Source organism: Arvicola amphibius, chromosome 4, assembly GCF_903992535.2.
Source record: "Arvicola amphibius chromosome 4, mArvAmp1.2, whole genome shotgun sequence".
Classification (NCBI taxonomy): Eukaryota; Metazoa; Chordata; class Mammalia; order Rodentia; family Cricetidae; genus Arvicola; species Arvicola amphibius.
Genome location: NC_052050.1, coordinates 11620166 through 11645951, shown reverse-complemented (window position 1 = coordinate 11645951; position 25786 = coordinate 11620166). Strand labels below are relative to the sequence as shown.

General features: G+C 39.7%; 1 protein-coding gene across 7 annotated transcripts in view; it reads right to left on the bottom strand.

Annotated features, from left to right (window-relative positions):
• The window catches only part of Abca9 (ATP binding cassette subfamily A member 9), a 68570-nt gene that overhangs the window by 15025 nt on the left and 27759 nt on the right, over window positions 1-25786 (bottom strand). For 6 of the 7 annotated variants that reach the window (XM_038326845.1, XM_038326844.1, XM_038326843.1 and 3 more), the window contains 13 exons: window positions 25093-25212; window positions 23968-24166; window positions 22093-22259; window positions 20633-20766; window positions 18474-18611; window positions 13491-13598; window positions 10770-10943; window positions 7873-7986; window positions 6189-6308; window positions 4678-4746; window positions 3506-3597; window positions 1879-1999; window positions 704-821 (listed from right to left, as the gene is read on the bottom strand). In XM_038326845.1, the coding sequence (XP_038182773.1) occupies window positions 704-821; window positions 1879-1999; window positions 3506-3597; window positions 4678-4746; window positions 6189-6308; window positions 7873-7986; window positions 10770-10943; window positions 13491-13598; window positions 18474-18611; window positions 20633-20766; window positions 22093-22259; window positions 23968-24166; window positions 25093-25212 (1674 nt within the window). The remainder of the gene's footprint in view (window positions 1-703; window positions 822-1878; window positions 2000-3505; window positions 3598-4677; window positions 4747-6188; window positions 6309-7872; window positions 7987-10769; window positions 10944-13490; window positions 13599-18473; window positions 18612-20632; window positions 20767-22092; window positions 22260-23967; window positions 24167-25092; window positions 25213-25786) is intronic. The other variant, XM_038326847.1, reaches the window with a different exon arrangement.

Genomic DNA, 25786 nt, shown 5'->3' with positions numbered 1-25786 from the left:
ACAGGGGAGATATCTGAGTCTTAAAGAATGCAGATAACTTGCTTAAGAAAGGTTACTAGGAGACCAAGCTGGAATTTCAAAGAGCACTTGTTGCAGCTACATCCACAGCAAATACTATTTTCTTTCTCCAGATAGGTTCTTCCTATGCAGTTCCGATGACCCTGGAACTCATGTAGACTTGAGTGGCCTTGAACTTGTCACAATATTCTTGCTTTAGACTCCCCAGTTCTGGCATTGTAAGCATGAATTGTTATGTCTAGTTATCATAAACTATCTGTTGAGAATGAAATATGCACTACTGTGACTCAGCCCTATCTATTATGAAAGATTTCAATTTATCCCTATGCCAGGACTTAGAATGTATCTCATTGGTAGAATGTTTGCCTAGCATTCATGAGGCCCTGGCTTTATCCTCAATACTTAAAAAAAAAACCATTTGAAATACTTAATAATTAAATTAAATCTCTACTATCCCTTTGACCTCTTGCAGTGGGTTTTAAAGAGAAAGGCTGTAACACTCTCTTCCTTTGCAAAGGAAAGAAACCTGTTTTTACTAAAACAGTTACGATAGCTCCTGGTGAGCCAGCTGCCTTTCAGTGTTCACCAACAGAGGATTCCAGTCTCACACTCATTGCCCCTTAGAAAGACCCAGGCTTCAGTGCCCACAGCAGCTCCAGGGGCAGAACAAAGGTTGGTTCCCAACCTTTTTTAACACAGAAGGAGACGTTCCTTGTGGCGATCTTTTTCTTTGTTTTGGAGAAGCATTTTTTCTTTTTGCCTGCATACTCCTTCCGCAGACAGCTAGCAATGATGGCTGGCTTCTGTAAAGAGAGGTGAACATCAGTGTAGGAGTCTTCTCACTTGCCACCAAGAGACTTCTTCACACCCCTTCCACCAGGACTTTCCTTGCATAGAATCATGAGTAACACCACTCCTGATACAAGCTGCTGTTTTCACGTGAACTCTGTCAAGCTCCTTTGTGGGCATTTGATTTGCAGTGCCGTGTGTGATTTGTGCTTGCTATTCTGCAGAGAATTGGAATGGGGCCACCCACATAACCAGTGATTTATCACAAACAAACATACACACACACACACATACACACAGAGAAAAAGGCACACACACATAAATACACACAAACACACAGACACAGACACAGAAACAGACACACAGAGAGGCATAAAATACACACATAAACAGGCACATAAATACACAAACACACATACAGAGAAACAGGCACACACAGAGAGAGAAACAGGCACACACACATAAATACACACAAGCACACACAGACACAGACGCAGGCACAGGGGAGCTCTCTTCTGAACTGTTTGCAAATAGCTTAACTTGGATTATAAAACTCATAAAAGTAGGGGCTAGAGAGATGCTCAATGATTAAAAGCACTTGCTGAACTTGTAGAGGATTTGAATTTGGTTTCTGGTACCCACACAAGGCGGCTCAGACCTGCCTGTAACTCCAGTTCTAGGGGAATCTGATGCCCTAATTTGGCTACTAGAATTTGTGGGCATCTATGTAAAATGATATTCATACATACACTCAGGCAATACATGTCCACATAAAATACAAACAGTTCTTTCAAAGAAACTCATTAAGATCTTCAGTTTTCTAATGTTTGACTGTATGTATCAAACTATGACTCTGAAAAATAAATTAATAAATTGCTGTGTGTGTGTGTTGTGTGTGTTCCCTCTGCTTTCATAGATCATGGGCACTACATGACATCACATAACAAACTGTAAGAGCGGAAGAGCCCTCCTTCCCTGCCAGACTTTTAAGAGGATTAAGATTGGGATGTTTCTCGCCAAGCTGGCAGAATTGTTTGCGGAAGAAAGGAAGAATATTTTTATGGGCACCACCTCGCTCATCTGTAACGCAGTCACAGCGCCCGCTGTTCTCGTTCTTTCCACCTGGACATCTTCATCCTCTTCTCCGGGTTCTTCTGGGTTTGGGAAAGCATTACAGCTTCTTGGGGAAATTCTAAAACCCAAACAGTAGGTTAAACTTATTCAGTTGTTGAAATCGATGGACTGGACTCCAGTTTTCTACTCGAATGTGTACCTTTCAAATACTTTCATTCTTTCTACCAATGAGTCAAACGATTCTGCTCCTATCCATTATTGCTAGTTATATAAATATAGTTCTCATAATCATTAATCACATTTCCCCATTCAATTTGCAAAGCGGCACACCTTCACTGTCAGGGATGTGAAGGCATCTTTCCTTGAGGAAAGAAATCTCTAGAAATGAAGTTGGGGGTATATTTTATGACTTTCAAGTTTAATAACAATGAAGGACCAGAGAGCCCTTGAAATTGGGAGCATATCCTAGTCAGTCAAGGATGTCTCATTAGCATCCCAATGTCAATTCAGATACCTGGTGTGCTGTCTCTTAAGAATGTGTCAGTCAGACCTTCCTGCTGCTGTCAAACAAGACCTTTAATCAACCATAACAGAGTCAGCTGATTCTTCTCTCCTCAGGTCACTGTAATTACTATGCTTGCTTGGTTTCCCTAAAACATGTTGTCATCTAACCACTCTTTTTTAAATTTTTAATCAGATGTGGTTTTGAGTTTGATTTTTATTTTATGGGAAAAGCTAGGTGTGTGTAGTGGTTTGAATGAGAATGTCCTTTATAGGCCTAGATACTTGAATGCTTGGTCATCAGATAGTGAAACTGTTTTGGAAGGACTAGGGGGTGTGAACTTGCTGGAGGAGGTGTGTCATTAAGGGTAGGCTTTGGGGTCTCAAAAACCCAAGAAAAGTGCAGTCTCCCTCTCTATTTCTCTGCCTGCTGCCTGTGCATCAGGATGCAAATGTCTCGATTAGTGCCCCAGGGCCATGCCCAGATGCTTCCCACTATGTTAATCATGTACTAACCCTCTAAGACTGGAAGTAAGCCTCCAAGCAGGTGCTTTCTCTTATAAGAGTTGCCTCAGTTATGGTGTCTCCTCAAAGAAACAGAATAGTAACTAAGTGTGCAAAATACACTCTCATTATCAATTGCTCACTCAGCAGTTTTCAATACTTTCCCCATACTTCCCTATTTCAGTGCCTTCCAATATCCAGCTTCACTTTTATTCCCTGCTATCCTCCAACACAAGCCTTTAAATGTGCCCCAGCTCTCTCCCCAAGTCTGTGGGGAAAGGGCCTGCATCCTGCCTCTTAACCATTGTCTTTTTGCTCAATGTATTTCCTTCTTGGACGTCAACATGTATCCAATTGCTTATCTGTTTTTGTCCATTCTTTTAAAGATACCACCTCTTGTATATAACTCCAGTGTGCCAGTGAAATTTCCATTTCTTGTCACGTGTCAGGATCTTGTGTATGCTAATGTCAGGTTTCCCACTAGACTGTAAGATCATGAATTATAATAATTTTGCCTATAACTCAGGTCCTTAGAAAACAATCCTGGGTTGTTCCCCCCACCTCGATTAATTAATTTAGGCTTGTTAAACTGTCTAAAGAATGAAGATTAAATTTCAACCTGAACACAGGGTCCATTCTCAGTGATTTCTTACTGGAGTACCTTTCCAGACAGCGCAGAACAAAAAAGAAAAGGAGAAAATGGAAGTAAGGCTAGGGACAGAGAAAGAAAGACAAAATTAGCTTCATCATAATAAAAATAATTGCTTTCATATTGGAGTTGATTTAATGAGACTGATCATCTATAAAATGGCGTTTGGTAACATTCTCACAAACCTGAATACAATCTACTTAGTACTGTCTGAGGCTGCCAAAGTTAGCGCTTCTGTTACTCAAAGAAGGAATAACATGAACATAATCATAGTAGGCCAGGGAGAAAGTGCAGTTGATAAAGATGCTTGTCGCCAAGGCTGATGACCTAAGTTCCGTACCCAGGACCCACATGATGGAAGGGGAAAATGTGCCACAAGTTGTTCTCTGACTTCCACATGCACGCCACAGCATGCACCCTCCCCCAAGTAAATAGATAAATAAATAAATAAATATAAAATGCCAACATAGTAGTAATGAGTTAATACAAGTCCTGCTAATGCTGTTTAGAGTTGTCATCAAATGATCACTGTCATGTTAGTGTGTGTGTGTGTGTATTACTTCTTATGCCCCAAATTTCCACATAATTTTTAATTTGTTCAAACTCAAAGAAACATTAAAAATGTACAAATGTCCTGTTGCTGTCCTGTGTTGTGGAGGTCCTGAAGGTTCAGTCTTCAAGTCAAGCCCCTGCATGTGCTTCAGCAGGTTGCAAATGGAGTGGATGTTGGGACACGCCAGATCATAACCCTGGTTCTGGGCCTGGGCAGCTGCTGAGTCCTAGTGAGGACCCAGCATCAACAGCGTCATAGAAACCAGAGGGCTCCAACCAGACCAATGACTCTTTGCCATGAATCTATACTTGCAAGTAAAGATACATGGATAAAGGGGTTTACTAAATGACCCAGTGTGTCACATTGCAACTACCATGATGAGATTTCTAATTTCCCCCTTTCCCCCTTTTTTCTCTCTTAAATTTTGGTTTATATTGGGGGAGGCAGAGGGCAGGTGCAAAGGGACTGGGAAATGGATGAGCTCAAGATGCACACTGGAAAAGACAGAGGATAAATGAAGAGAAAGTAATAAAACATGTACAAATGTGTCTCCTAGTGCAAAGCCATTAGAAAGGAAATGCGATCTTACTATGAACAATGCCAGAAACACGACTTGAGATTCTGAGGCTCCTAAGTAATCCATAGAGTCATAAGAAATCTGCAAAAGGAGAAGACACATTGACATGAAGGTTCCCGTTCATAATTCATCCTTTCTGCAATGAACCCACGTAACCTGGGTACTGGGTGGAGTCTGTTTCTGACCATGGTAGTTTGTCCTTGTTCCTCAGTGTTTCCATGAACTTGAGCTTGTCCCCAGGCCAGGAAGTAGGATATTGTTCTGTGCAACACCGGGAGTGAGCAAGACTGTGGGTGGGGCAGGCAGGGCCCTGAAGACACTGGCAAGTCTTTCTGAAGCTAACCCTCTCTGTGAGCTTTATTTGTAAGATCACAAACAGAACATCACCACATTCATGTATTTTCCTCTGGTATCAAAATGTTAATCCTACCTCGAACATGTCACGCACAAGTAATGACTGTCGACAGCAACCTCTCCACTTGTACATGCATGCTGATGGTTTTCACCTGGCTTTTTAGAGTTTACTCCCTGGATAATGTTCCTCTCCCTTACTATGAGAAATCTCCTATTTCACATCAGCGCAGAATGACACTTCTTAGGAAAAATGAATTAAAAGCATTGACCATCTTCCTGATCCACCTGTTTGTCGCTTCTGCTATCTTGACAGAAAATGCATAGGTATACTTGCCGATAGACGCTGCCAGCGCTTGCTCACCTAACAGTCTCTACCAGGCTCATTTAGTAAAGCTGGTGCTTCCATCAAAACAGACACTGCTAATGTCACCAGTGGCCTTCAGGACCTTAGACAGAATGGTCTTTTCCCAGTTGTCATTCTTCTGGACTGTTCAGTAGCAGTCGGTGGCTTAATCGTTCTTTACATATAGAAACATTCCTATTTCACTCCTGGACACTGACACTTAGCTGCTGAGGCAAAGCGTGGGCGAGGGGATGTGACAATCTCTAGTCAGCCATTTCTCCAGCTCCTGTTAACACTGATTTACTCACTCTTCCTCTCTCCAAACCTCTAAAGTTTGGAGTTCAAGGTCAAGTCTTGGCTCTCTTTTTAGTTGAACTTCTATCTGCTGGGTAAGCTATATTACTCAGTCATACTGTTGTTACCAACACCCATAAACTGATAAATCTCAGGTATCTCAGTCTCCCCATAGGCTAGACTCCAGATCAATATACGCAACCCGGCTGTTGTGTGCTCCTCTTCACGCAATACATCCTACTATGAACAGAAGAGGGGCTTTCCTTTTGACTCATAGTAGGGCTCCCAGGAATGAAGACTGTTCAGTGCTACTAGTCTGGAGTTGCCTTTGGGCTTCATGAACCAGGGCAGGACTTTCTACTAACAGAGAACGCAGCTGCACCCTTTGCACGTTCTACAGAAATCGCTTCCTGGGAATCACAGCTTCAAACATTGCACGCCAGGAACTGCCTTGCCCTGTGTTTCTCATCTTCAAGACTTCCTTCGCTGGCTTTACACCTGATGATGGTAGGAGAAGAAGAACACGACTTACCTCAGAAAAAATGAATAGAGAGCCAATCAGCGTGAAGGGTGGTATCAAAAGGGTGCCGAATAGGAGCCCTAGAAACCCATACGCATTTATCTCAGCAGCAACTAAGGAGAAGCTGGTGACCTGAAATGAAAGCACAGTATGGAGTCACTGAAGCGTAGTGATATGAACTACAGCTCATTTTTCAAAGAGAACAGGAATTAATCTCATCAGTGTTCCTATCATAGATTTCTACCTCATGCAATAGAGCAATGCTATCATACTTTTCCCTTTGGTCACAAGCTAAGTCATAATTTTTTGGAAGGCATTTGTTGTTAGGAGCCACTTGTTGGCTCCCGACTGCCCAGCCCCGAAATAATCACACAGAAACTATATTATTTAAACCACCGCTTGGCCCATTAGCTCTAGCTTCTTACTGGCTAACTTTTACATCTTAATTTAACCCATCTCCATTAATGTGTGCATCACCACGAGTTTGTGGTCTACCAGCAAAGTTTTAGCACGTCTGTTTCCAGTGGTGGCTCCATGGCTTTTCTCTGACTCTGCCTCCTTTCTCCCAGCATTCAGTTTGGTTTTCCCTGCCTACCTAAGTTCTGCCCTATCAACAGGTCAAGGCAGTTTCTTTATTCACTGATCGTATTCACAGCATACAGAGGGAAATCCCACATCAGGCATTGCTTTTCAAACAGTGTGTATAAAAGCAGATTTTGATGATGGCATTCTTTGGTCATTCACTTCTATGCACTTTTTTTAAACTTCAACATAAATCTTGGATATCATTCTAAGTCTAAGGATATTGGCTATTAATTTTTATAGGTGGATATTTCCTTGATTGAATATGTAAGAGTTTATAATTTTGTCTTCAAAATTTTGTTATTGGATTTTTTGGTTATATTAATTGTGGTATGCTTAATATTTTCCATATTGTCACTTTCAGTGTTGGAGATTAAAATCTTTTTATTAAGTTTCCCATTCCTATTATTATTTTATGTATACAGGGTTTTATTTTTGCCTACATGTATGTCTGCATACTATGTGAATGCCTAGTACTTTTGGAGGCCAAAAGAGGATGTTGGATTCCCTGGGATTTAAGTTATAGACATCTGTGAGCCACCCAAACAGGAAGCCATCTGATAGACATCCGCAATGAAAAAATCAATTGATGGATATATCTATCAATGGTATAGTATAGCAACGGAAAGAAATGAATGGCTGTGAGGTAGAAATCTCAGACACCTCAAGCTCTGTAGACATACATCCACACATACAATACAATTTCCACAGATATATGGTTATCTTACAGCAATTAAGATTTTGTAAAAAGAATTATTAATTTGCCATTCTGCTTAGTGCAATGATGGAAATATATGGTCCTTGGGGCCTGGGAGGCTTAGTGTTTAAGAGCTCCTGGTGCCCTTTAAGAGGATCCAGCTTCATCTCTCAGGCATACACGGCCTCTCACAACCATCTCTAACTCCATTTCCATGGGATCTGATGTCCTCTTCTGAACTCCACAGGCACAGGCACACACGTGCTACACATACATACAAGCCGGCAAAACGCTCATACACATAATAGAAAATAATGAAGTCCAAAACAGATTTTAAGTAAAATAAAATACATGCTCCTAGATTTATTCAAGAAAGTTAAAAATAAAACAAGAAGGAAACATCATATGCATACTTACAACCAAGAAGAAAAATGACCAAACGCCACTATTTTTTCTACCATTACGAAAAACGAATGAGATTATGTATGTCAAGAAAACAAGAGATGATGCGTATCCAATACTGCACAGGGTCTGAAAACAGAAACATTCAGGTTACATCGGTGACTACCACTTTGGAGAGTATTCATAATTATTCCTCAACTCTTCAAAATAACAGCAGAGGCAATTTGAAGTTCTTTGGTTTAACAATTACAATACTGGTAGGGGAGGCTAGGAAATAAGAAAGGGAATGAAAAGGCCCCCTGCTGCTATCTCCTTCCCAGGCATCATTTGAGACATGAGTACCTACATGTCTGCTTCCTCTCAAAGGAATGGCCTAACTGATGATCGCTAATACCTGGTACATAAGGAATTTTGAAAATGTAAGAGTAGACAAATTTAATTAATTTAAATGTGCTCAAACAGAACATTTCTAAACTGCTTGTAATAAACTTTTGAGTACTAGTCTTCTGTGGCTTGATAAACCAGTGTGGAGAACCTTCTATTGGTAGTAGATGAAGATCAATACAACCGGTCAAAGTGCAGAGTGTAAGAGATTGCAGAATGCTTAGTCCTAAACAGGACATAAACACCACTAAACACCACATAACACCACATAAACAGTCCTAAACACCACTCACCTCTCCCCACCAGCTCAGAGGTCACTGCAGAAGAGGGGGTGGCATGCATGTAAGAGCCTGAGGTGGTAAATGACCAAAAGAAACATCTGGACACAGCAGGATAGCTGTCCCTGTGAACTCATGTACCACACCTTGCAGGCTCAAGCCAGACCAAATCCCAGAATGGAGAGGGAGGTTAGACCTACAATTCCACTCTAAGCTATGAAGCTACTGGCAAGTATTAGCTATGGAGAGGGTGTTTTCTAAGAATGTAGCCACTGGTAAACTGTATAATCTCCAGTTGAAGACCAGACTTGTCAAACTACTTGGGCAGCATGCGTTGGTTTAGAAAGGTTTTTCTTAAGGATGTAAGACGTGAAACCAGAGTAGCTTTCACATGATAGCTTCATGTCAGAGCAGGAACCATATTGCTGCTCAGTACCCATACCTTACAAGAATAGTCTTCTAGGGAAAACTAGTGTTTTGGGGGAGAGGAGACAAAAAGAGGACGCAGGGGAAACTGACTGGTATGTAAAATAAATAAATCAATTAAAATAAATAAATAAATGTGAGGGGGAATAAGTTTCTGTTTTCTAGACCTGATGCACCTTGCAAAACATGTCTTTGAACCTATGCTGAACTGGTGACCACATGATGCATGACTGCCCCTTGTCTTGTAAAACATGTTTTCAGGATACCTTGATCTACACTCATGGCCACCAATCTCAAGTCGGTAGAACTTGAAACTCTTAATCTCAGGGTCATGGGTTCAAGCCCCATGTTGGGTACCAATTTGTTGTAAGAGCCCGCTTGTTTGTCTTTGGCTGCTCAGCCCTAAAATAACCACACAAAAACTGTATTAATTCACCACGAGGCCGTGGCCTATCGGCAAAATTTCAGTGTGTCTGTTGCTGGGGGAGACTGCTTGGCTTCTCTCTGACTCTGCCTCCTTTCTCCCAGCATTCAGTTAAGTTTTCCCCACCTAGCTCTGTTCTATGCTATCAGGCCAAGTCAATTTCTTTTTAACCAATGGTATTCACAGCATACAGAGGGGACCCGCACATCAGATGACTCTCTATCTACATGATGAATATTCTTACTTTTGCTTTTGTTTTTTTTTTCATTTTTTTCACTGTCTTTTTCCTAACAGCCCCTGTGAACACCTTGCAGCTGTTTTCTATTAACCTTATGACTTCTCCCCATAAAAAGGTACCTCAAAAAGCTAGCTCAGGGCTGCTCTCTAAAATTCTGACTTAGGGTGAGATAGGCAGCTGGCCAGTCCTGGGTGCATTTAAAGTTTGGTTTATTTGGTTAATTGTGGAAGTGGTTTTTTTCCCCTCACATATCTGAGATCAACAAAGGGTAGGTGGGTGAACTGGGGAGGAGTTGAGGGACAGGGTGCACATACAATCAAAGTATGCATGATACTCTCAAAGAACTAACTTAAGATAAGATAAAAATAATAAACTGTTTCTGTTCTTTCGGGAGACAATAGCAATCCCAGGGATGCTTGGGACCAGCTTCTAGGTTCATGACAGGGGCTTCAAATTGACCCAACATTAAAGGGCAAAGTGACCATATAAGATGGTGTATGTTAGTCGTTCTTTGTCCAAGGTTAATACGATCGAAAGGTAAGCCAATTACAAGTGCTGTTAGTTACTGCCTCTTCTTATCCTTTTCAGACCCTGAGGCCTCAGACTCCAGGAACAACTGTCAGTTCACTACAGGGCTAAGTCAAGTAATATTGATAATAATGTGCAATAGCTCCCACTCTGTTGATCCAAAAGTGTGGAGAGTTGCTTTCGGGCTGATTTTGTGCCAAAACTCCTATCAGCCTGGAAAAGAACAGGTTTTTTTTTTTTTTTTTTTGCGTTCAATCAGTGAAAATGCCTATCTAGTTCTTTTTCTTTTCAGTGTTTTGACTTTTCCTCCAAGGTATAGCTTCTTGCTTGTACTCTACTAAAGTCTACCTCTCTCTCTCTCTCTCTCTCTCTCTCTCTCTCTGTTCCAGTTCCCTTCTCTTCTTGGCAGTTGATGATATTTCAGGCTTGTATGTCCTGGGATTTTTCTCTTTTGAAGCTAAACAAATAATTCTCAAGTTCCTTTCTAAGTAAGTTTTAAAATTCTTTTATCAATGAGACCCAGATAGAACCTGCAAAGGGGGCTCTGTGGTCCTAGTGACAACATTTGTGGAAAAAGATGGTCTAATAAAACTTTATTCCAAAATGTAAGGGTTTCTAAATCTTTACCACTTACCTGAATTAACAGGTTTTCAATTATAAACATAATCTCTTCCTGGCTGAAAACACATTCCATTATTTGCATGAGAAGGAGAATCGAAAAGTACAGGGGAATGTCGACCAGAGCCTGTCCACACCAGTAGGCAGAAGGGTACAGGCCTGAGATCCACAGCTGGGAAAGAACTTTTCTCTGATTAAAAAGACAAACAAACAAACAAACAAAAAAAACCAGAACGACCATTATAAAATTCTAAAAAGCTGAGACAAGGGTAACTGTAAATATATAGTTAGGGCAACTATTTTTACTATATATATATTTATAGTTATTACTTTTGTTTTGCAAATGACATTGCCACTTACCACAGCCACACCCTAGAAGAACTGATAATAATTCAAAATAAGACAGATAAATGATTGACTCAATTCTCCATAAGGGTATTCATCTAGGACTTGAACAATTTTTTAATACTATCAAGAATATTGATGTTAATAATAGATCTTTATCCAACACTTTCCATGTTTAATTTTCTTTGGATCAAAATGATAAGCTTTTGGGCATGACTCTTGATTTGGCAGCTATTGGATTCTGTGCTTGGCTACTTAGAGCAGGGACAGTAACTCTAATTCCAGGGAATTGACATGATTCAGTGACCTCTGTGGGCACTACATGCACGTGATATATAGCACACATGCAGACAAACACTTCTACACTAAAAATAATTCTTAAGGAATAGGAGAATGAAAACTGACCCATTGTTCATGGAAATAAGAAGTGATAGACTAGGTAGAATTTAGAGGGAAAAATAATCCTATTTTAATAGTGTTCATAGGGAGAAGAAACAGTTAACCAATGTGAAAAGCCCTGTGATTTTAAGTGCCATTTACATATTTCTTAAATGAATTCACATGGCAATGGTGGGTAATCTATTCAGACTTATTCACCGGGGGGTGGCTTGGTGTGAAATAATTTTGGGGCTGAGATATGAATAACAAGAAGTCTTCTGCCAAAAAGAATAGGGTGAAGGAGAGGGCAACGGGTCTTAGAGAATGATCAAGTGATATTTGACATTGGTAAGTATGAAAGCCATGTTAAGATGTGGGATGGGCAAAGGGGAATTTGCAGTAAAGAAAGAGGGGAACTGGATGGAAGATGAATGGTGCAGGGCTCTGATGGGCAATGCAAACATTAAGACAATCCTAGCTGCATGGGGACGTTAACCAGACACTGCTGTTTGAACTTCTGGATGCTCATTCTGGTTGGGTGGAAGAATTCATTGCAGATAAGGATGCCAACAGGTAGCTACTGCAGTGGTTCAGGCAGGAAGAGGGATGATACAGACTAGGATGTAAACAGTGACAGTAAGATAGTGATACATTTGACCAATAAGAACACAACATAAAGGAATTATGGGTGGAATGTAAAAGGAATAAAGAAAGAAACAAAGATAAATCCAGAATTTTACACCAGAGCAAATGAAGGTAATAATAAGACTTACTGAGGTAAAAGGGGGTTAAAGACGAGGTATCAACTCAGGACATTTTTTCTTTAGGTTCATATTTGAAATACCTATTTCTCATCTCTGTGAAAATATCAGGTGGTTTGTAACATATGTGTGCATTGATAATTCTGAACTAAACTCTACGGTAGAGGACCAAAAGGCCTTGCACACACAGATAAGCACTGGAGAAGCCAGAAAAGTTAAACACACAGCTCACCTCCTCAATGGAATGAGCTGTGCAGCTGCTCTTCCTGGAAGGCTAGGAATGAGGCAGTTTTACCACCTGGTGATCCTTTGCTATTTGGTAAGACAGACTCTCCCTTATCTCCCAGACTTTGTTTTTACTTATCCAAGACTTTCCCCCCTAAGCCTTGATCATTGCTTTTAGACCATAAAACCCACTCTTAAGAAAGGGACAAGAACAGCCACCAGGGAAGCAAGATGTGTGGTAACAAGGCACATTAGAAATGGACTAATTTAAGTTGTAAGAGCTAGTTAATAATAAGTCTGAGCTAATAGGCCAAACAATTTATAATTAACATAAGTTTCCATGTGATTGCTTGGGACTGGGTGGCCAGGAAATGGAAGCTCAGTCTCTAGTTACAAATGGCACCCAACGTAGGGGGAAATGAAAGCACAGCCTCCAGTGACACCCACTGTAATTCAGCTGTAGCCACCATGCAGTTCACCAGTGGCAAACTAAGGCAAGCATGTGATTAAACCGCTTATAAAATTTATTCATCCTGAAAATTGAAGCATTAAGATCAGGATAAACCCAAATCACCTCCAGTCCATAGAGACATCTCCTGAGCACTCATGTGGTTCAAGGTGAAGAAGCAAGCACCTGGTGCTGATGCTAATGACATGAAGAGGGGAAAGTGGTTTCCATGGGCACTGGACAACAGTAGTCAAAATACTGCACTGATTGGATCTTAATTATTTAACTGAATAATTTCATAACAAGTGAGGGTGTGACTAGGTCTGTTGGTAGGTGTCTACTACTGAGACTAAGTGATACATACTTAAAAGTTGTCCTTACTACTAGTTCGTGGTAATTTTCTGTTTAAGAAAAATATATTTTATTCATATTTTGACAACCTATTATTGAAATGATTGGCTATACATTGGAACAAACACAAACATTAGATTCACTACCTGCATGCAAATTCTATGTTCATAAGATTCTAAGGAAATTTTCCAGGGCACGAAAGATATCTGAAGACTTTTACACTTCTTACTTTGTAGTCACTGACGCTGCTCATGGCGATGTAAGGAGGGAGACTGGCAGCCAATGGTATCCAGAAGAATGCGTTGCTCATGTGTCCATGCTCATAAAACATATGCTCCTAAAGTGATACAGACATGGTGAGCAGATAGAAACCAGGCTTCTAACTCATTTATACAGTCTTCACCATATCAACTGGATAAAGGAGCTGAGATAGCCCCTCAAAGTCCTTCCCAAGGTCCTGTTTGTAGCATGAAGCTCAAAGATCTGACTCGGAGATTACAGCATTCCCTATATCAATAGCATGTATATCTGTATATTTAACTATATCTCTTTCTACACACACATGCACACAAAACTTATTGAAGAATACATATTCTTGGACCACCAATGGAAAAAAAAATTCCTACTCTTAGAAACTTGTGCCAAAGCAGTTCAGTTCAACAGACAGCAAACAGCTGTCTTATTGGACTTAAGGCCCTGATCAACAGTAGGGAAATTGTTCCTGGTACAGGAAACCTGGCCAACTACCCAGGGTTAGTTAAGTCATGGATCTTGAAGGAGAACCTACAACCACCACTTTAGCATAATTTCTGACCACATTCTAAATTTATCAATGTATAAATTCAATGTCACCTGAGATAGTGGCTAGCAATTTTTTGTAGTTAAGACTACTTATTGATATCATTAACTTTTTGAGACAAAGTCTCATGGTATAGCCTGACTAACATCAAATCAGTGAGCCCCTGCATTTGCCTTCTGAGTGCCTAGATTAAATGCTTGTGGCACCATGTCCAACAAGACACTTAAAAAAAAACTCAAAACAAACAAACCAAAAACAAACCCATGGTCATCTCAGAGGGAAAAAGAAAGCAGGTGGTTAGGGCTGAGCGACTCTCCCTTTTCTAACCCAACATGTCAGACTTCTGTAAAGGAAATGAAGTCTCCATCACCTCTCACCTATGTCATATACCACAGGTTGACACTGCAGAATGATTCCTTTTTTCTGTTATTATGACCTCAAAATTAAGTGACCCTAAAAATTCTATCAGGGAATGCCTACAGCTGGTAAACACCTTCAGTAATGTGACTAGATACAAGAGTACCAAAAAGAAAAAAAAAACAGTAGCTCTCCTCTACACAAATGGTAAATGAGCTGAAAAAGAAATCAGGGAAACATCACCCTTTACAATAGTCACAAATAACAAAATATCTTGGGGGTAACTCTAACCAAACAAGTGAAAGACCTATATAACAAGAATTTTAAGTCTCTGAAAAAAGAAATTGAGGAAGATACCAAAAAAAAAAAACTGGAAAGATCTCCCATGTTCTTGAATAGGTCAGATCAACATAGTAAAAATGGCAATCTAACAAAAGCAATATACAGATTCAATGCAATCCCCATAAAAATCCCATCAAAATTCTTCACAGACCTCAAAAGAATAATACTCAACTTCATATGGAAAAAAAACCAGGATAGTCAAAACAATCCTGTACAATAAAGAAACCTCCAGAGGCATCACCATCCCTGACTTCAAGTTATACTGTAGAACTGCAGTAATAAAAACAGATTGGTAATGGCATAAAACAGACACATGGATTAATGGAATCAAATTGAAGACCCTAACATTAATCCACATACCTATGAACACACTTTTTTTTTTTTACCAAAACTGTACAATGGAAAAACGAAAGCATCTTCAACAAATGGTGCTGGTATAACTGGATGTAGACATGTAAAAGAATACAAATAGATCATCTATCACCATACACAAAAAATTTCAAGTCCAAGTGGATCAAAGACCTCCACATAAATCCAGTTACAATGAACCTGATAGAGGAGAAAGTAGGAAATAGCCTTGAACACAGGGGTACAAGAGACAACTTCCTGAACATAACACTAGTAGCACAGACACTGAGAATAATGAATAAATGGGACCTCCTGATATTGAAAAGCTTCTGTAAAGCAGAGGACATGTAAACAAGACAAACAGCAGCCTATAGGATGGGAAAGATCATCACCAATCCCAAACCAGACAGAGAACTGATCTCCAAAATATATAAAGAGCTCAAGACCTGGGTGTCAAAATACCAAACAATCTAATTTAAAAATGGGGTACAGGTCTAAACAGAAAATTTTCAACAGAAGAAACTCAAATGGCTGAAAGATATTTAAGGAATTTCTCAACATCTTTAGCCATCAGGGAAACGCAAATTAAAATGACTCTGAGGTACCGTCTTACATCTGTCAGAATGGCTAAGATCAAAAACACTGATGCTTATTCTCGAAAGGACGTGGAGTAAGGGGAACACTCCTCTACTGCTGCTAAGAGTGCAAACCTGTACAGTCATTTTGGAAATCAATTGGTATGGCAGTTTCTCAGACAATTGGGAATAAATCTATCTCAAGACTGAGAAATACCACTTTTGGATGTATACCCAAAAGATGCACATCCATACCATAAGCACATTTGCTCAGCTATGTTCATAGAAGCATTACTCATATAACCAGAACCTAGAAACAATCTAGATGCCCCTCACCCGAAGAATTGATAAAGAAAATGTGGTACATTTACACAACAGAGTACTACTCAGTGATTTTACTGTGAGCCTTGTCAGTTTGGTTACTCACCTTCCTGGACTTAGGGGGAGCTGGGAGGACCTTGGACTAAACATAGTGAAGGGAACCCTGATGGCTCTTTGTCTTTGGAGAGGGGTGGAGTGGGGGTATGGGTGGAAGGGAGGGGAGGGAAGGGGGAGGAGAAGGGGAGGAGATGGAAATCTTGAATAAAAAAATGAGAAAAAAAATAAAAATAAATAAAAAAATAAAAAAAATTAAAAAAAATGATATCTTGAAATTTGCAGGCAAATGGAAGGAACCAGAAAAAACATTCCAAGTGAGGTATTCCAGACCCAGAAAGACAAACACAGTATATACTCACTCATAAGTGGATATTAGATGTAAAGGAAAGGATAACAGGCCTATAATACACAACCACAGAGAAGCTTAAATAACAAGGAGGACCCTAAGAGAGACATGTTTGGATGCCCCTGGGAAGCAGAAATAGGTAAGATCTCTTGAGTAAACTTGGAGTGTTGGGAAGTGGGAAAAGGTGAAGGGTAGGAGGAGAAGAACATGAGGGAATAGGATGGTTGAGTTGGAGGAGGGACAGGGAGGGAAAGCAAGGAAAGAGATATCTTGGTAGAGGGAGCCATTATGGGATCAGGTAGAAATCTCCCAGGAATCCACAAGAATGACCCCAGCTAAGACTCCTAGCAATAGTGGAGAGGGTGCCTGAACTGGTCTTCCCCTGTAATCAGATTGATGACCACCATAATTGTCATCAGAGAACCTTCATCCAGTAACTGATGGAAGCTTGGTCCTGCCTCAACTTGATATGGCAGACATTGTAGAATCCCCATGGGAGGCCTTACCCTTTCTGAGGAGTGGATGGGGGGTTGGGTGGTGGGAAGATGGGAGAGTGAGAAGAAGGGAGGGGAAACTGTGCTTGGCATGTAAAATGAAAAAAATCTTTTAAATAAAAGAATTTAAATAGATTCTTTGCTCATACAATATATTCTGATTATAGTTTCCCCTCCCTCTACTTCTCCCAGTTCCTCCCTACCACCCCTTGCCTCTGAATATACTCCTTCTCTGTCTCTCCTTAGGAAAGAACAGACTTCTAAGAGATAACAACCAAACATGGAAAAATAAAATAAAATGAGATGAAGCAAAAACTATCATACCAAGGTTGCACAAGGCAAATAATCAGGGAGAAAGGAAGTCCAAGAGCAGGCATACCCTTAATAACAAAAGGTGATTTTAAAAACAATGGAATATGTTCATAGTATCATTTTCTAAGGCAAAAGAAGTTCAACACGGCAAGGTAAAATGGATGAGCCAACTATGACCTTTTCCTCAATCTAGATATTATCAGAGGATGTAAGTACTCATGGACAATGTATTTTCAATAAGAAAATCAAATAAATGTGGTATTTGATGTCATTGAGGAGCTACTTTGATGTATGATAAAGATATTATAGTTGTTCATAAATGGTTCTTTTAAAAATTAGTGTGTGTGTGTGTGTCTGTGTGTACGTGTGTGCAGGGATCAGCTTTCAAGAGTCAGTTCTCTCCTTCTGCCATGTGGGTCCCAGGGGCTTGAACTCCGAACATCAGAACTCGGCAGCAAGAACCTTTACCAACTGAGCCATCTGAGCAACCACATTCTTCACTTTAACAGATATATACAATAAAATATTTATAGATAAAATGATATGATTTTAAATTTAATTCAAATACTGTTAAGGCTATGAATTTACAATAATGAAGTTGGCTTATAAATGTGGGAGGTTATTACATTCTCTATTAAAGTGTTTAAAATTTTATATAATACATAATCTCTAAAATAGTCAAGAGCTATTCCCATGCTCCCACTTATAATCATCCTAATCTTGTCAAAGGTGAAAGTTCTATACTGAAAGCTTCTTTTAATGCATTTCTAAGCAAAATAGTATTAACAGTAATAATTAATGATCATAACTATGATTTATTGAGCAAATTACTGACATATTCATGCCTCATTGCTTGTCCTTATATTACCTTGACCAAGTCAGCTAGCTGCACCCTTACCACTGTTACTTCAGTAGAAAATTCTGTGGTAACATTTTATTTGTATATTTTGATGATAATTAGTGTATTATACTACAAAAATCAATTGTTTTTTTAAGAAGGATGCATCATCAGATATTGAAAACTTCTGCTAACAATTATATCCCACTATCAAGGGCTGCAGAGGGTTCCACTTCTTGCTATCTCACTGCCATGAAACCGTACTATTTGTACGGTTTCATAGTCACAGCTGAGTCATACAGGAATATATGTTGCTATTTATGTATAAAATATAAGATCATTGGGTTCATCAAAACGGATACCATGTCATTTCTTGCATTACAAGGATTTTCTTGAAAACATCCAAGGTCTTCATATACTTACTTCAAAAAACGTGCTTCTGTCAGTCTGGATGCGTTCTGAAGAATTAAAGATCCCAAGCAGCCCGTTGCTAATAATATCCATGAGGACTGGAAAGCAGTTTAGTCTTTTGGTGTTACATGCTATCGAAAATCTGAGATCCTAAAATATAATGAATATTTCTTAACTCTCAGAAAGTAGCTGCAAAGCTTAGTGGCATACTATGAGAAAATCATTGAAATCACTGATAATGTAGCAAGCCACGGGCAGAAAAGCAACATTCCCACTGCCTATATTATTAAGTTCCCAATATATTTAAGGGATTTAGTACTTTGATATGGATCTCTACACTACTACCCCCTAATATCAGCCACATGACTATTTGTTCCCATAATCTCACAAAATTAAATAAAGTGATTTTTAATAGCAATAGTGGCAAGAGCATTACGGGACTAACAACCACTCTGGCTGGATTTAAGGCCCACTCCATGAGGTGGAGTGCTGACCTCGTACTGTTATCAGGAATACGAACCTGTGGCAAGATAGGCAACAGGTCTCAGAAAGGAACCTACTATTATTATTCTACCAAATCAGAGGTTCTCAACTTGTAGTTCATGACCCCTTCGGGGGTTGCATGTCAGATATCCTGCATAGTACTTACATAACAATTCACAACAGTAGCAAAATCACAGTTATGAAATGGCAACAAAATAATTTTATGGTGACGGTTACCACAACATGAGGAACTGTATTATAGATTCACAGAGTTAGAAAGGTTGAGAACCACTGTGCTAAATGAACAAACGCAGTATTAAACAGACTCCTAATGACTTACTGCTATCCCCATAAATTAGTGTAGCTCTTACTCCCTCATCGGGGATGCTTCTAGCAGTATGGGGAAATTAATGAAGACCCCCAAGTGATCAATGTGCAGAAAATAGGAGACTGAGGAGTTCTCAGCTGTACATGAGACATGTTTATTAGATACCCTTCCCCCAAGGACTGAGGAATCTTCAAAGAAGAGGAGGAAGAAAGACTATAAGAGCAGAGGCGAAAGATTACTGGTGTGGGAGGTCCTTCTGTCTATGTGTCGCTTTTATTGGTTAATGAATAAAGAAACTGGCTTAGCTTATAGCATGGGAGGAGGAAGGTGGAGTCAAGAGAGAAGCCATGGAGCCACCAGAGACAGATGCTGGGAACTTTACCTGTAAACCACAGCTATGTGGCGAAATACAGATTTAAAAAATGGGTTAAATAATATAAAAGTTAGTGAATAAGAAGATAGAACTAATGGGCCCGGTAGTGATTTTATTAATACAGTTTCTGGTTGATTATTTTGGGTCTAGGCTAACCTGGAGGCCAGGAACCAACAAGCGGCCTCCCTCCTACAGATTACTATGAGGAAAGGGTGTTTTCTGAACACAAGAGGTTGATTACACATATGACCTCACAGTTGTTGTGACAGCATGCACAAGGTCTGTGAAAACTCAAGCCAAAAGGAAACCCAGCACAGTGTGGGAGAGGAAGGCACAAAGTTTCACTCCTAGTTGAAGAGCTATTGGCATTTGATAGCTTCTGGGATAGGATAAAGCAGTTTTCTTTAAGGATGTGATGTCTAGTAAGTAAATTACATTTTAAGGCAGGCCTATACCCAAGAGTAGCTGGGCAGTTCACATTGAACCTGATGGATGGTTGAAAGATAGGTAGGTAGGTAGGTAGGTAGATAGATAGATAGATAGATAGATAGATAGATAGATAGATAGATAGGTGGGTGGGTGGATGAATGGGTGGATGGATAGATGGATGGATAAATTCTCAAAGAATTATTAAATTGTTTTAAAACCTCCTTCAAGATCTGGGCAAGTAATATAAATGAATGAGCAGTATGGAGATGCAGCAGACTGCAGATCCAAGGCTAAATCTAAGCTGAGCAGTTGTTCTCAGTTCCTCCAAGAACACAATTTAAAATACTTAATGAGGCAGAAATTAATCGATACAGTTTGTAGATTATTGTTAAAGCCCTTGGTAGTTATATTGGACATAGCAAGCAAATAAGTATAGCTCAGCTTCTGCTATGAAAAACGGGAAACATCCTGTTTATATCAAGTCAGTTCATCTGAGTTATTCAAATTGCACCTCAGAGTCCACCTTTGGTGAGACACAGCCATCAGAGTCTAACATACCTTTTCGTCACCCGACACAGTGATAGCGCCATTGTATAGTGCCTCCTCTGTGCCATTTCTGGTTCCTGGGACATCTATGTCTACTGCTATGCTCTGCTGTCTGAGTGAGTGGACAAAGTTATCGATGCTGGAACCTACCAGGAAGGCAAAATCAGAGGAAGCAAAGATGAGTCAGGTAGTATAGAAAGCAACAAAAAATGAAACAACATGACTCAAATAATGTCATTACTGCTTACAGGTATCCTTAGGAGGCCGAGTTAGAGCTGAGTGCAAAAACCCACTATTTAAATGAGGTATATAATAAAGATTCTCTATATACGGCCTAAAATAAATTAATATTTCTGGTATTGTCTAATGTCTAGGAGTGTAACTCAGTAGTAGATCACTTCCTAGAATGTGCGAGACTCCAGGTTCAATGCCCAGCACCACAAATTAACGATGAAAAACAAAACAATTAACTAGCCAGCAGTGTGACCTTTGATGCTATGAGTTTTGATCTTCTTAAGAATTTGGAGCATTTTGTTCACAGCATCCAGCAACATAGGGAATTATAAAATGATACAGGAAGATCTCAAAGACCAGTAAATGATTTGGCTTTCTAAGGCCTCTTTGATTATTTTGGCAAAAGCTTTACAGGTCAAGTAAACTTCAAAAAAAAAAAAGTATTTCTCAAACAAACTAAATTGTGGTTTTTACTTTTTAATTAATTTTTCTGTTTGGCCGTATACATTTTTTATTGATTTTTATTGAGCTCTACATTTTTTCTCTGCTCCCCTCCTTGCCTCTCCCCCTCTCCCTTCAACCCACCCCCAAGGTCCCCATGCTCCAAATTTTCTCAGGAGATCTTGTCTTTTTCTACTTCCTATGTATATTAGATCTATGTAAGTCTCTCTTGGGGTCTTCATTGTTGTCTAAGTTCTCTGGGATTGTGATTTGTGGGCTGGTTTTCTTTGCTTTATGTTTAAAAACCACCTATGAGTGAGTACATGTGATAATTGTCTTTCAGTGTCTGGGTTACCTCACTCAAAATAATGTTTTCTAGCTCCATCATTTTCCTACAAAATCCAAGATGTCATTATTTTTTTCTGCTGTGTTGTACTCCTTTGTGTAAATATGCTACATTTTCCTTATCCATTCTTTGGTCAAGGGCCATTTAGGTTGTTTCCAGGTTCTGGCTATGACAAACAAAGCTGCTATGAACATAGATGGGCACATGTCCTTGTGGCACGATTGAGCATCCTTTGGATATACACCCAAAAGTGGCATTACTGGGTCTTGAGGAAGGTTGTTTCCTAATTTGCTGAGAAATCGCCACACTGACAGCCAAAGGGGCTATACCAGCTTGCAATTCCCACAAGCAAATGTCTTTTAATACACAGAAATAATTCTTTTCCTTATGTTTTATGTTTTCCAGGCAATCTCCCACCAAAGAAAAACTGTGTTTGGATGTTATGACTTACCTGTTTTATTGATGACCAGTAAGTGGGTGAGAGGATCCTGCGGGGGCTGTCCTGGTGCAAGGAAATACATACTTGGAGACAGGCCCCATGAGTAATTCTCATGATGTAGCTCATAGATTAGGTGTTCCAAAACTTGGGGAAGAAAGCTAATGCCAAAAAGCAGTAGCCTATGTAGAAGAAAGTAAATATTAAATACCAAGAATTAATAATCTGCAGCAACTTTTGTGGAGCTCTAGGTTTTAGTAGATAATGGATAGTAATAAAAACATGAGCATAGGGGACATTCAAATCTTGCTGCTTCCTCCTCCGTCTTTCTAAAATGAAATGGCACAGCGTTGGCCTTTCTCTGAGTACCTACTCCTGCTTTTGACATTTTCTTTGTGCCTTCCAACTCTGTTTGATTTGTTTTACACCGTCCTTGTGTAGTTTAGGAGGGCCTTGAATTGGTTATGTAACTGAGAATGTTTTAGAATTTCTGATCCTCCTACTTCCACTTCTTGAGTACTGGGATTACAGGCATACTAAAATCTCGTGTGAGACCCGATACTCTGAAATTACTGCAAGAAAAAAGCAGTGGGGACATATGTCTGGCACTGTCAACTTGTCTAACAACTCAGGTCTGGGGAGACAGAAAGCCCACGTGGAAAGCATATTCCTGTTGGTTAACTAAACTGGTATAACAGGATAAACCATTTACACCTGGAGACAAAGGCAGCTCTCAGCCCTAATCAGAGAAGATCCTTCTTACAATGAGCAACGGTGAATGGAGAGACTCACGGCTGCCTAAGATGCAGAAAATAAACAGAGGATGGGAATGTAGCCCCAAACATGTCACTGAGAGCACCCCCTCTAACACTCAGGAAGCATTGCAAAGGGAGTGGAAGTACGCGAGAGCCAGGAGATAGGGTGAACCTGTATGAAACTTGGGATACTGGGGTATGACCTTAAATGGAACTGTGGAAATTCAGGAGCACCCTGGCCTTGGATAGGAATCTACTTGGCTGGGAAGCAGTACAGATTTCCTCTTTATAAGTTCCTCATCTTGGCCATTCCATTACAGCAATAGAAAGATAACACAATGACTTATGTCTGATTTATTTTAATGAATGTGCAAACATTAAACAACAGGACTACGTGTAAGAGTGCTTGCCAATATTGAGTAAAGAAGGCTCCTGAGAGTAGAGGCAGGTTTATGCCAGGAGGCAGCACTTACCAATTAGGTGGAAGTTGCAGGGGTTTGGCCTTTACAGCAGGTACTAGATACCATTGAGAAGTTAAAAGAGAGGCACAGCGTCTCAGTGCCCAACCTGTTGGCAGTAATGCCAACAGTAATGGATTTTTCAGGCTGCTGATTTCTCCTACAAATTTCAGTTTCCAATCCACATAGTAGTGCAAGTAAATTCCTTAAAATCAACATCTATCCATCTATCTGTCTGTCTGTCCATCCGTCTATCTATGTATCTATCTATGTATCTATCATATATCTATCTATCTATCTATCATCTATCTATCTATCTATCTATCTATCTATCTATCTATCTATCTATCTATCTATCTATCTACCTACCTATCTACCTACCTATATGTATATTTATTCATCTGAATATCATCTCCCTCTTTCCCTCTGTGTATCTCCCTACCTCATACTATGGAAAATGCTAAGAGATTTTTGGTATCTGGGGAAAGCAGAGAATGGGGTCTTTGGTAAGGACAAAATCTGTGTGCAAATACAATCATCCTAAATGTTACTTATTTTTATTACATATGCACGAGGGCAGGTGTTTTAGATAAAACATTTAGAAGACTACATGCAATTACTGGAGTTTATCTACGTTTTACATTGTGCTCTCAACCCATTGGAGACTCGGTACTCACATGGTCATCAGACTTTTCCTTTCTTTCTTGAGCTTGAGGAAGCGAACCTTGGCGACTGCACAGAGCTGCTGCCTCCACAGCGCCATGCCGTTCTTCATGTCTCCCGGTGAATCTAGGGACGACACGGCTTGCTCCAGCTCAGCAAGGCTTCCCATGGCTTCTGCCCCTTCACTTTCTAAGTGCCCACTGGTTCCAATATCTGAAATGTAAGATCAAACATTTGGAAGATGCCAGTTTATTTATGCATTGCTTAACTTTTTCCACAACCATTTGCTCAACGGGAAGTTTCAGCATTAATGTTGGGAGCAAATATACAATCGAATTCATGACTAAATTAAAGCAAATTCTGAGGAAATGGGAGAAGAACAAAACAATTTGAGGCAACAAAAAATTGCAATTTTTTAAAAGGCACATGCAGCTTTCTAAGACATATTCCAGGAAATCCATGAAAATAAACACATGCAAAAGTTACACCTTGTTCTTGTTACACCTTGTTACACTCTTGTGTTACTTTGTTATACTCTTGTTACCACCTTGATATTTCTGGCTAAAATAACAAAACTAATACATACAGAAGCCTCTCCTCCCTTCAAGAACACAAAGATGGTAGACATGACAATTTTGATGCAGCCACAATATAAAAACCTAGAAAAAACTTTGCTTCTTTTTTATTAGAAACCTGGAAAAATGAAATTTCTAGAAAATTATAAAACGTGTACAAGTACAGGTAAAAGACAGTAGCACAGCTCTTGCCTAGCATGATATTGAAAAATACAAGTGTATGGCTGAGTGTAGGTGCCAAGTACCCCAGCACTTGGTAGGCAGAGTCGTCAATCTTTGTGAGTTCAAAGCCAGCTTGAGCTACATAGCAAGCTCCAAGCAGCCAGAGCTACTCAGTGAAACTGTCTCAAAAATGAATGAATTTATTTTTCAGCATAATTTCTAATTTTCCATCCCCCACAGCTTTTTGTATTCAGGTAACATGGCACCTCATATTTATTGTCTATTCTGTGAGGACCTAGTGTGGTACTCTGCCATCTCCTGTGTCTCTCTCTTCTCTACTTTTTCCCAAGGCTAGTCCCAACAAAGCTCCCTTCCCTTTTCCATCTTCTCCCCATCTCTTACCTGATTCATCAGTCATTGACTTCCCTTCTAATTTCAGGAACACCTCATTCAGAGTTGTCATGGAAACACCATAATTCTCAATGCCTTGGTTAGAACACCTATCAAGGTCCCTGTATAGGTCTAAAAGTAGGCACAAAGTAGATTACAGTATAAATTATAAAGAAGCAGTTAATAATGCCCTTCAAAGCAAGAAGATATTAACAATATTTATGCAGACTTTTATCTTAAACATATTAATGTTCACTTAAATTATAAAACATAACTATAGACTACATTAGTTTCCATAGTACCTTCAGCATCAAAGTATAACATAAACCTTTATGCTTCCACACTTAGAAAACTACAGGTTTTCAAAAATTGACGTGTTTAAAACCTTTTAATTCCAGAGGCTGAAGAGATGATTCAGTGGCTAAGAGCACATGCTGCTCTTGCAGGGGCCCCAGATTCTGTTCCCAGCACCCACATGACAGCTCACAGACACCTCAACCCCAGGTCTGGGGGATCTGATGCCCTCTTCTGACTTCCAGGGACACCATGTGTGCACATGGTGCACAGGTATACATGTAGGTAAATCACTTATACACATAAAAATATTAAATTTCTTTAAATTTCAAAATTTTAGAAGTGTATGTGTGTGTGTGTGTGTGTGAGAGAGAGAGAGAGAGAGCGAGCGCACATGCATGTTACCATGAAT